Below are 12,719 nucleotides of genomic sequence, written 5' to 3'. Positions count from 1 at the left end.
TCTTTAGGTAGATAGGGAGAGTCAGAGAAAGCCTGTCTCTGCATTTGATATTTTTTAAGTGCCTTCAGCTCAAAATACTTGATACAGCAAAGTGGCATATTTTGGGGTGACATGCCCTGAATTCCTTCATTATCTTTGAGTTATACAAGGACATATAGGTTCTTTGTAAATTGTAAATCGCTATACAAATGTAAGATGGTTTTTTATTTTTAATATGTGTCACCGACATTTTTTTTCAGTATTTTATGCCAGATTGTTATAGATTCATCTGTGTTTGTGTAAAGAGCATGTTATTTATGTTATTTATGTTTATTCTTTCTCTATTTTTCTGTGTTAATCAAAGATAAGGTTTTAGCAGGGAATGAAAACAAGTATTATACTTGTTTGCTTTGGGCTTGAGTGTTCAGTAACGCAGATTATGCACATTATTGGGCAATCATGCCAATTAAGGACAACCCAGGGTCCTGGAAAATTGCCAACATGGACTCAGAGCCAAAATTTTGGAGCAGTGCTACTAATGGGAAGAAAGGAAAATAGGATACATTTCTGGGTGTTTTTTTTTTTTTTTTTTTTTTTTTAAGCAAGCCGTATGGTTAAATGGATACATAAGAAAGGAATTGTCCTCTTGAGAGAGGTGGTTGATCTTCCCTTAGATGGTTGTGGATTTTGATTCCATGGTTGTTAACTGGATTGGGTAGTCCTTTGGTGCTGCTCTTATCACCACAGAGAAGCTGGCTGGGGGCCAGGCCCAGAGAAACACAAGCATAGTTAAACCCAAGTGCTTCCCCTCCATTATGTGGCAGTACTTTGTCTAGAAAACAACAGGAGAAGGTGGTGGTAGTGGGATGTTGTTTTATCTTGTTTTATTGAAAAATGTAGAAAGCACAGTTTCTGAATAGACTTTGTTTCTTAGGTTTCATGGCATGATCTCCAGAGAAGCAGCCGACCAGCTCTTGATTGTGGCTGAGGGGAGCTACCTCATCCGGGAGAGCCAGCGGCAGCCAGGGACCTACACTTTGGCTTTAAGGTTGGTCATGGGCCTGCAGTTACTACTGTGCTTTATTTAAAACTCTCTTAATAGAGGGCTTTCAATTTTAAAAGCATCCAGCATGTAATTTAATTGGTTCTTGTTTTCTTGGGATCTAATTACCATTTTAATAGCTTTGAGACCCTTTAAGAATTCCTCGTGAATGGTAGCACTCAGTAATTAAGAATAGAGAAACTTTAAAAAAAATTTTTTTTTTTAAGACGGAATCTCACTCTTGCCAGGCTTTCAGTGGCATGATCTCGGCTCACTGCAACCTCCGCCTCCCGGGTTCAAGCGATTCTCCTGCCTCAGCTCCTGAGTAGCTGGGATTACAGGCGTGTGCCAACACTCCCAGCTAATTTTTGCATTTTTAGTAGAGACGGGGTTTCACCATGTTGGCCAGTATGGTCTTGATCTCTTGGCCTCGTGGTTCACCCACCTCAGCCTCCCAAAGTCCTGGGATTATAGGCATGAACCACCACACCTGGCCTGAACAACTTTTAAAGCATTTTGTGGGAGCTGCTTCCTTCCATTCCATCTTACCCCTTCTTTACTGTGTGTCTAGCTTGTCAGCTTCCTTCAATTTCCTGAATAAGGAAAGAGACCAAGAGAAAAGATCTTCATAACTTGTAAAGCTAAAGTCAGTGCCATCTCTCTTAGGTTGCCTTTTGGTTGGAGCAGTTTTTCTTGGGAGCTCTTGGCTCTTCCCTATCAGCTGATCTTCACTTAGTGTTTTGGCTGTTCTTAGCTTACAGTACGGTGCCCAGAAACAAATACTCCTGTTAATCCTGCAATAATAACCCAACAGTAAGAACAGTAATACAAGAGCATACTTATCCATTGTACTTACCTTATGCCAGGCCTCTAACCTCATTTAATCCTCACAACAACTCTGTGTATTGTTATTACCCCCCATTTTACAGATGAGGAAACAGACGACCTGGATGGAGATTGAGTAACTTGGTGAAGGTCACACATTTAATAAGTTGTACTGCTGCTATTTGAACCCAGATTGTCTGACTTCGGAGTCTTTGCTCTTAATTTTTCTACATTGCTGCCTCACCAAAGGCTTAGAGTAATTATCTGTTGTCTTTGTTCATCCCTTTATTTGTTCATTCATGTATACATTCATCTATTTGGAAAACACTTAAAAGCAGAGACTTCTGAAGACAGAGATCAAATATATGAAATTTCTTTTGGTAGTCACAAATAGAGGATAGAAAGTTGATGTTAATGTTTAGGACTAACATGTCTAATTCCTTCTCCAATCACTTATACCTGTGTGAATGAGCAGGGCCTGCTCTGATTCCTGTCCACAAGATTTGATATTAATCTTTCTGTTAAATAGAATGATGTAATTCAGTATTATTTCATACTGAATGCTGAAATAATTAAATACTTGGAGAATAGAGCTTGCCACAGGAGTTCATGGAAATTTGCTTTCTATGGTAAATTATAAAGTGTAAATTCCCCTTCAATTACTTAATTATACTGTTTTTTTCAGGTTTAAATTGTGGTATATAGGAAAAAAAATTCTGGTATGGTAATTCAAATACCTATTTAATTTATCATTAATTGAAATAGAAGACTGATTTGGGGCAAATCACAGAATTTCTTGAAGTTGGTTTCTTCATCTTTCTACTCCTAACATACTATAATTCTGGAATTCTTCACCACTGTATTTCCAAATAGTCTGGTCATCTGATTGTCTATGGTAAACAGCCTTGATGTAAATGCTGGTGGTCCAGAATAAGGAAGGAAGAAGGTGAGGTAAAATGAGAAACAGAAACCTCTCTTTCTTTCCCCTTGGTTGCCATTTCCCCTGCATTTCTCCAGGATCACATAGAAGTTATAAAACTTTAATTTGAACTCAATTTTTCCTAACTGCAAAATTCAGGTACTTTCACCACATTACACCACATTGCCTATCATCTTATATCTGTCACACAGTTTTCACCAGCTGATACCAGCAAATATTTGAAGGCTAAGGATTTAGTTTGGAGAAAAGTAGCACCCGGACCTTCCTATCTCTTTCTCATTCCCGCCTTCTTGCCCTCTCTCTTTCTACTCATGGCTTTACATTTATAATCACTTCCCATCCACTTTGGCCCAGTAAATCTTGATGGTAATGTTTCAAATTCATATCTCTGGGGTAACTTACAGCCTTTCTTTTGTTACTGAAAATTCCCATAAAATCATTACTTGGAAAAGAAATAATAGTGAGTAAAAGGGGGCTGTAATGGTCATAGATAGAGGAATTTTACTCATAATATACATTGAGTAATTTATGTGCCCAAATATGATTGACAGTTTCCTTGTTTTAAACTTATTGTATGGCTGAGAAGTGTTAGGCAAAATCTGAAATAGAAGTTGTATTGATATATGTATTATTCTTATCTGATACTCGCATTTCACCTGATGATTCTCCCAGTTCACATCAGTTTGTTTTTAACATACACATAATCCATTAAGGGGTATCCAGTTTGTCTATTTTATACCCATCAGTGTTCTTTATGCATTTACTGTGTCAACTGGGGCCTCTAAAATTAGGAATAAGTCCTTGAACTTGATTCCTCGTAGACACCTCAATCTCAATATATCTAAAACTGAACTCAACGCTTTTCTCCCAAATATGCTGTGGTATCTATATTTCCTTTGTTAGCTGGTGACACTATTATCAGTCGATTCCATAAAACAGAAACCAAGAAATTATTTTCACTTTTTCTTTTAGGTATATTTTATTGTATATTTGTAAGGCCTGGCACTATTCATCTAGAGGCCCCTACCTTACATTATACCACACACTGTACTTCATATCAAATACATATTTTCTGCTGTTAAAATTGTGTAAAGATTTTATGTAAATTGCTTTTGAAATTAGCTTTAGTTTTATAATTTTCTTTTTTTGTGTTTTGGAGCCATATCTTTCATGTTTCATATTTTTTATATTTTTGTATTTCTCACTTTTCTTAGACCCTGGCAAGCCCTGGGTACTGTACCTGTATGATAATGATTAAGAGGACTTTTTCTTTCTTGCTCATGTCACACAGCCAAGTCCAACAATCTTATTTATTAAGTATTTCTCAAAATTACCCCTCCTTTTCAACCCTAAGCCACTTCCTGGACTAGTTGAGTAACTGCCTAAGAAATACCTGTGTGTCCAGCTTCATCCCTCTGATGTATCCTCCCCAGTAATATAAATGATCCACCTGAAAATCCGATGGTGTGATCAGCGAGGTTGTAAGGTTAAGGAAGGCACAGAGTTTCAAAGAACACACCTCTCTCACACATTGGCATCTCTCCTTGACTTAAAAGGGACTAGCCCTCCACTGAGGACCCTAATGAATGCTATGAGGTGCTCTTTAGGGAAGTGTGTATAGTATGTGTGCTGTCACAATACCAACTATCTGCAGTCAGAAAAGAAGTTTTCACCATGTGGCATGTCAGGTGTTCTATGGGTGAGATATTTTTTGCTCTTCATTTGCATCTTCTTCCATGCCCCATCCAGCCTAAATTTTAGGCTGAGCCTTGTCTGGCTTTCCTACCTATGCTCATATTCATCTCTTGACTCAGGAAAAATGATTTTGACTCAGTGGAAGTTTGTCACACAAGGGAAGCATATAGACAGACATTTGCATGTTCAGAGTGTGTAGTTGTAAAGAAGATGCTAGCCAGGCACTTGGTTATGACTCATGAAGTGTTTCAAAGTGATTCTCAAATTTTCTGTATGCTGATTTTGACAACATTTGTATTCATTGTAGTTTAATGAGATATGGCAAATATCAGTTACAAGTAACCTAAAATAATTTAAGCAGTTTGATTGAAAACACATGGCTTTCATCATTTTAGAACTAATTATTTAAAAGGTATGTTTTATAAGGCACTCTAGTTTTTCTCACTAAAAGAAAAAAATACTAGGTTGAGTTTGGACGTTTTCTATGGGCCATTTTTCTGGTTTACTATTCCTGACTTCTGCTGTTTCTGATCTGCTGTTAGACCCATCCATTGAGTTTTTAATGTCAAATACTATGTTATTTGGTTCCAGAATATTCATTTGATTTTTGGAAATAGTGAAGTTTAAGGAGGTGAAAAACCTTGTGGAGAGCTAATATGAGTGAATATATGAAATCTTTTAAATATTTGATATCTACTTTCTCATTGTCACCACTGTCCTGGATAAAAACCCAAACAATTTATGGGCATAAATGCAATCATAACCCATTCAGAACTAATTTTTTTCCTGCTGTTTTTATCTAAACATTTTATTTTTGGGGGGATTGCTGTAAATGCCAAAAGGCCTTTACTAACTCAACAAATTTGTATCATTTTTATCCTAATGACTGTTTACTTTTCCTCCTTTAACAAAAATAATGCAAATAGGTGAATTATAGCCTAAAATTAAGATCTTTCTATTATTTCTCCTAAGTCATCCATGTATTGCAGAGCACATTTGCTTAGACTCTCCAAGAGTTTTCTTGGAAATTAAAAAAAAAAAAAAAAAAGAATTCTTTATCACTATTGGACATTTAATATGGCATAAGACTAAAGTTTTGCATTAACTTTGACTTATTATTGGGCCCTCTGTCAATGTTGGCTCCCTTTGATATAAAATACCCCTTTTTCACAATGACTTGAGCTGCTAAATTAGTTCATTTTTACTAAGAAAAATAAATCTTGTGTGTATTTTACTAAAACTGGAAAAAGGAACATTTAAAATGTTAACAACTTAAACAGGAACACTTTCTATGTAATGTATAGATTGAAAGAATAGAGGAAAATCAGAGAGAATAAGGAATTGAGATTTAAAAAAAAACTATCAGAAAAGAATTGCAGTTACCCACTCTCACTGTTAGAACTTTGGAAATGAAGTTGTAGTGTAGACTTTAGAATTAGACAAACCTGCATTCTAGTTGCCTGACCTTATTTTGTATATTTAACCTTTTCATGCTGTAGTTTCCTGTTTATAAAATGGGGATAATAATCCCAGTATATCTCAAAATAGACCCTTTAAAATTCTGTTATTAGCAGCATCCCACTTTCAAGAATCATATTCTGTATCAATTGAGATGCTTTCAGCCGCAAGTATTACCTGACATTCAAAATAAGCAAACTCTGCCCACTTAAACATAAGTTATTTAAGGTAATATCTCACATACTAAGTTCAGAAATGTAATAATAACATAGATGGTCAGTATTCTAGTGATGTTGTGAGGGACTTGTGACCTTTCTGTTTGTATTCATGGCCAGTCACAGCATCAGCTTCAGTCTAAGGTTGATTTTCCTGGCGGTCAGAAGGTGGCTGCCAGTGCAATCAGAATTGTAAGCTTTTTTGTTTATGCCCAGCAGGAGAGTGTAAGGGAACCTCTCTTCTCTCTTGCAGTATGCATCCTTTCCTTCAGGTTGATAGGGCTAGCATGAGTCTGCCTTTCCCATTCCTGGACCAATAACATCTCAGGGAAATGCATGTACTGATTGCTTGTCTAACCTAGCACCTGCTCCTAGAACTGGGAAATGGGTCAGCTTCTTCTGGAAGATAAGGCTTTGGAAGGAAGAATGAATGACCAAACAAAATCTGGTTTTCTTTTCTTGTTTTAAGTGAAGGAAGAAGGTTGGAGGAAGGAAGGGAACGTGTATACCGTTTAGATAGTTAACCATAGCCAAGTACAGGCTGTACTTAGAAAGCAATTTCTTTGTTAGGCAGATCAACCCATGGTGTAATTTTTCAAATATTTTAGCTCTGGTTAATCTCTTACTAAAGTTGTATATCTAATTTTAGCTTTAGTAAATACTGTAGTAAGAAAATCAGGTGTGAGTTCCAAAGACAGTTTTATGTGAGGGCAAGCATCAAAGAGTTTTGTAAAACATGTTTTGATAATGTTCTTTTGTCTATAATATTTTAGAAATTTGATTTGAAATGTTGTTTTCCAAATTGACTTTAGGTCAATATTTTAAAGGTCATATGGAAAACCTAATTATATTAATAATTTTAGCATAATGAAATCCATAGATTTTTATTAATATCTAAAAAATTTATTCCTGGTATGTCACTAATATGTGTCAAGGCCTTTACATGGAAATTGAAGGGGCTTGCTCTTCACTGTTAAACTGGACAATTGAAATAATTCTCCAGATTCTGAATTATCAAAAGAGCAGCACTTATTGAGCTTTTATATTGTGCCAGATACTATTCAAGTGGGTCAAGAAAGAAGATATTTAAGCTAACTCTTAAAGGTAGACTGGCTTACCAAGTAAAAGGGTAGAATATGATGAAAAACAAGCATTTTGGGAAGAAGAAATGGTGCCAGAATGTAGAACACCATGGAGCATTTCGTGTATGGCAGTCTGTTGAGGGACTGGGAGCAGGGGAAATTGTAGCACTTTGTGTGCCAGGAGAGCCTAGAATTTCATGCTTAAGAATTTGGACTTTATCTGTAGGAAATTGAAGGCTTTTGGTAGAAGACAATAAGGGTTACATTTACAGTTTAGAAAGATTTGCTGGAGGAATTAGAATGCTGAGTGGAAAGGGTGGTAGGAACTATGTTTTACCAGAATTATTTAGATGATTAATTTAGTAAGCAGTTTTTCTTTGGCCATGGAGAACTGATATTTAAAAGGTCTTCTGTATACCATATAGATTTTAAAGAGTTCACTTTGAGGAGAACTGTTAACTCCAAATTTGGCAACTCCAGAGACATTTCTGTTAGTCTGACTCATTTTAGCTTCTCTAAATTGGGAGAAGAACAAAGTGACATGTGCAAGAGTCTTGATAATCCCCAAACTCTGTATCTGGATATTTTAGGGCATATTTGGACATACTCCAGAGAATGCCTTATACCTACAATACTTGGCACTTTCCTGTTGATTTTATGCTGACAATAATGTAAGAATTATTTGGAAAAATTTTAGTAATTGAGAACAAATGATAAATCCTGTAAAAAACATGATGTTTGGGAAAATTATATTTTCTTTTAAAAATATGTCACATTTCATAAATTCAGAAACATAACTTTTATCAATCTGAAAAATAAAATTTATTATACAGAATAGTATGTATATAGTATCATATTACTTATATAAAATTTCATACCTATAGGTGTATATTTAAGTAGAACAGTGTCTAAAAGAATGATCATCAAAATGTTTGGTGTTTATTGCTTAGTGACTAACTTAAACACGATTGTTACTTCTTTGTATTTTTTGAGTTACCTAATTTTTTTTTTTTACAATGAACATGTATCATTTTATAAACAGAAAAAAACAAAAGAGCTATTTTTATTTTGAGAAGAAATAAAGACATTAGTTGTAACCTTGGGTCAAAACAAAAGATGATACCTCCTAAATCTCCAAAGATTTGACACTAAACAGAATGTATCAATTTATTTAAATAATTCCTTGGAAGAAGGATTGATCACCCCTGGGGCAATAGAAGGAAAAGTCATAGAGGCCTCTGTTCCATCCAAGGTCTATATGGGAAGGGAGTCTTGACCAGCATTGGCAGTGCTGTCGCTGGCATGGAGAGGAAGAAGGAGCCATGTGGGTCTCTCTGCCATTAAACGTAATCAACTGAATGTTTTTTCCAGTAGTAGTTCCCAGAGCCTATGAGTATTGTTAATAGGAGTGTACTGCATTTCCCAAACTCATTTGGTCATGAGACCCCCTTTCCATGGACTTTCTCAGTGGAACACACTTTGAGAAATGTTCCATTCAACATTCAATCCCTCAGTTCCTCTTGCTCTGGACCTCATGCTCACCAAGCATGGCTTCCCATGTTGTCTGTCTACAGAGTGGGAAAACTTAAAATATATAGGCTGAGTGCTGAGAGCCTTTGAGTTATTATTTCTCATTTTCAATTAACAAATTAAGATTAAGTGCTGGTACTACCGGGAGGAAAAGAAGGAAGAAAATCTACCAGGTTTCTTCTGTTTGGTAAATTCAGATAAACATGTACTCCCCAGCCCTCATTTTTTCCCCCTTTTTAAAAGACACCCTTTTTTGATCAGTGAACCTAAAACCACTGCTTATTAAAGTGTTAACTTGATAGAGAAAAAACGTTAAGGGTTAATTGCCTCACTGATCCTTTTTCTTCCTGTTTTCTGATTTTTTTCCTGGACCAAAAAAGACTTGCCTCCTATCCAAAGAGTGTCATGAAACATCTACTGAAGGCAACCAAGCACTGTTTCTATGTATTATAAAATTGCACCTTTTTTTTTTTCTTACTCTATTTGCAAGCATGGCTTTTGCGTGTTCTCATATCTTACTTTTTAAAAACTGTTTCTTCAGTTATGTAGCATAGGAATTCGCCTATTTCAAGTGTACAGTTCAGTGGTTTTTAGTACATTCACAAAATTATGACGTAATCAATTTTAGAACATTTAATCACCCTGAAAGAACCTCTATACCCATTCACCCTCACTTTCCATTTCTCCTCAGCTCTCCCAGCCCTAGGCAACCACTAATCTACTTTTGTCTCTATTGATGTAAACAACCTAGACATTTCATGTAAATGGCATTATATAATATACGTTCTTTTGTGACTGACGTTTTTCCCTTAGCATAATGTTTTCAAAGTTTATCCATGTTGTAGCATGTATAAGTACTTTATTCCTTTTTACTAATGAATAATATTGGAAAAATATTCCAATAGTTGATGGACATTTGAGTTTCTATTTTTTGGCTATTATGAATAATACTGCTGTAAACAACGTTATTAGAATAAAATTGTGTACAAGTTTTTGTATAAACATATGTTTTAATTTTTGGGGGTATATACCTAGGGGTGAAGTTGCTGGGTCATATTGTAACTCAAAAGTAACCTTTTTAGGAATCTTTGAGGAATCATGGAATGGTTTTCCAAAGTGGTTATATCATTATAGTCCCACCAGTGGTGTATGAAGGTTCCGGTTTCTTCATGTCCTTTTCAACACTTGTGTTACGTCTCTTTGAATATAGACATCCTAGTATATGTGAAGTGCTATCTTTAAAAACATTTTATCCCCAGCATGGTTTTTATTGACTAGTATTCTGTCTATTCAATCTTCAGTTCTCTCTCAAAAGTTGCATACATAGCAGTGGATTTAAAGTAGAAGGCAGAGAAAGCCAAAAAGCTGATTTCAAGGTCTTTTTGGTGTTTTTATTTTTAAGGCATGGTATAAAGCAAATTTTATTATTTAAGGGTAGAGTTGAGTTTCAAGTACATTTTGGGGCTAATAGAAACTTTTACATAAAGAGGATGGCTGTCTCTCCAGTTATCTACTTTGCAGAGAAGAGCTAGAATCTCATTTGTATATCTGCTTTAAGGTACAGTGGAAGACATGCTAGATTCTCTTAATATCTGTTTTTTAGTAACTAGATACAGTCCTAGCATAGGTGGATAATGTGATTCCTTTTCTGTGAATGATTTGGAGCCACCAAATATTTTATTAATGGACTTAACAGTTTTATAAATATAATAATAGCTAACATTTCCAAATATTTACTCTTCCAGGCATTACGGTAAATACTTTATGTGAATTATCTTTTAGATAACCCAAACTTTTTTCATACTGCCACACCCATACAAAGTGATAATGTTGTGTGGTACATTAAGGTAAATGTATGAGATTGATCATGGGCCAGTGTGACTGGCTCAAGGACTTCAGTGTATCAGATACTTTCTGGCCTCTGAAAGGGCTGGACAGATTTGCTGTCTTATAACCCGTAACCTCTGTTCTTGGCAACAGGTTGGAAAACTAAGTTTTATCTATAAAATAAGACCATGTGGTAGATACTATTATTTTCCCCAGTTTACAGATGAGAAAACTAAGGCTTAACTTGCTCAAGAACAAACAGCAAAAAAACTGAGAAATATAACTTGTTTAAAAACAATATCTGGCTGGGCCTGGTGGCTCACGCCTGTAATCCCAGTACTTCAGGAGGCCAAGGTGGGTGGATCACCTGAGGTTGAGAGTTCGAGACCAGCCTGACTAACATGGAGAAACCCCATCTTTACTAAAAATACAAAACTAGCCAGGCGTAGTGGCACATGCCTGTAATCCCAGCTACTCGGGAGGCTGAGGCAGGAGAATCGCTTGAACCTGGGAGGTGGAGGTTGAGGTGAGCCGAGATCACACCATTGCACTCCAGCCTGGGCAACAAGAGCAAAACTCCATCTCAAAACAAACAAACAAAAAAATATATATATATGTCAAAAAACATGCAGCACTTTTTCTAAGTTGTCAAGAGGTATGACACACAAGTAAACTCTTAGTTTTTAAATCAATGCCATTTTAGTAATTAAGATTTTAAAGTTATCAGCACATTACTATTTTTATAAACAGATATACCTTGTTTAAAGCCTTTAAGGATAAGGTTTATTCCAACTTATTCTCAAGGGTTCACTTTCCACCCCCATCACTCTCAAAAGAGAAAAGCCAAATTAAGTGCATTTGAAGTTTAATAATTTAAACAAAAATCCCATTATAAGATCACTTGGTAGTTATTTGTACTTATAAAAATAATTTTATAGTAACTTTGTATATTTTTTCAAAGAAAAACAGCAATAATTCTTTATAAAAATAACAGCATATTTGCATCTATGTAATTTATTATATTTCTATTATAAAAGCAACACATAGATATGGTTAAAAAAAAACTGAAATAAAAATGTTTAGAATGATAAATTATAGTACTTTCCCACCGTGACATACTTCTAATTCCACTCCCTAGAGATAACACCATTCACAATTACTTGTCTATCCTTCCAGAAACTGGTCATGCATAAAATATACTTCTGTTTTTATGGCATATATGCATATCGTGCTTTATTTTAAGTGAAAATTGTTAAGGAGTGGCCAACCATAACAGCAAAGATGATCTCTAGTCTTTGCGGAGGTTTGCCCTATTGTCTGCCTGACTATATAGTTGTGCAATAAACAGCTAATGCCTGACAAAAGCCATCATTACCTGTTTATTTAGTTTTGGCTGATTGGTAGTTTAAGATCATGTTGAGCCAGATTCTGTGAGTTTAGCTTCAGTGCCCAAACTAAACTTATTGTAGCTTTGAGTTTAAAATACTGATAAGATTCCGTTAAGCAAGGGATTTCTGTGAGAGGGTGATATAATCTTTACAGTTCTGAAGATTTTGTGTGAAGAAACTATTGCTGCTATATTAGAAAATGATAAAATGCACTGAAATAAAAAATGTAATTTTGCTAATGATTGAAAACACCCAACAATTCATAACTGAATCTCAAAACATTAGGTTGACTTACAAAGTGAGCTTAGCCATAGAGTTCCTGAGTAAAGCCAGAGAATCATAGTAGATATTGATAAAGGGGCTTTTGCAGTTTTAAAATATGAAAATTGGTTGAAAGCATTTTTCATGTTAAAGAAGAAGGATCAAAAGGAACTGGGGAGGGATTATGCTGCTAGTAGGCGTTGACGTGTAATGTACTGTGTGTTCTTTTGATCTGATAGCTCATGATAGGTTCAGTTGGTTACCATGGTTTCATTCCATCTCCTGCAAACCTTCTTGTTGTGCTATTTGGAATAAATGAAAAATAATGTTCTGTAGAAAATTTTTCAAAACTGTTTTTCTCCTCTTAGTTTAGATTATGAATCATTTTATGAGAAAATTTTAAGATGTAAGAGTAAGTGATAACACATGATGACAGTAACATTTAGTTCTGCAGTATTGGAAAATTAATATTGATGA

The 12,719-nt window shown here is 35.3% G+C and overlaps 1 protein-coding gene across 11 annotated transcripts in view; it reads left to right on the top strand.

The window, feature by feature from the left end:
• Nucleotides 1-12,719, top strand: part of CHN1 (chimerin 1) — a 198,717-nt gene that overhangs the window by 85,074 nt on the left and 100,924 nt on the right. For 10 of the 11 annotated variants that reach the window (XM_074009484.1, XM_065525669.1, XM_074009482.1 and 7 more), the window contains one exon: nt 914-1,027. Coding sequence is in view for 8 of the 11 variants with exons in the window: in XM_065525669.1 (XP_065381741.1) it covers nt 914-1,027 (114 nt within the window). In the remaining 3 variants the exon portion in view is untranslated. Of the gene's footprint in view, nt 1-913; nt 1,028-12,719 lie in introns of those variants that run through there. The other variant, XM_015432381.3, reaches the window with a different exon arrangement.

The sequence above is a fragment of the Macaca fascicularis genome, chromosome 12 (assembly GCF_037993035.2).
Source record: "Macaca fascicularis isolate 582-1 chromosome 12, T2T-MFA8v1.1".
NCBI lineage: Eukaryota > Metazoa > Chordata > Mammalia > Primates > Cercopithecidae > Macaca > Macaca fascicularis.
This window is presented reverse-complemented; position numbering and strand designations above follow the sequence as displayed.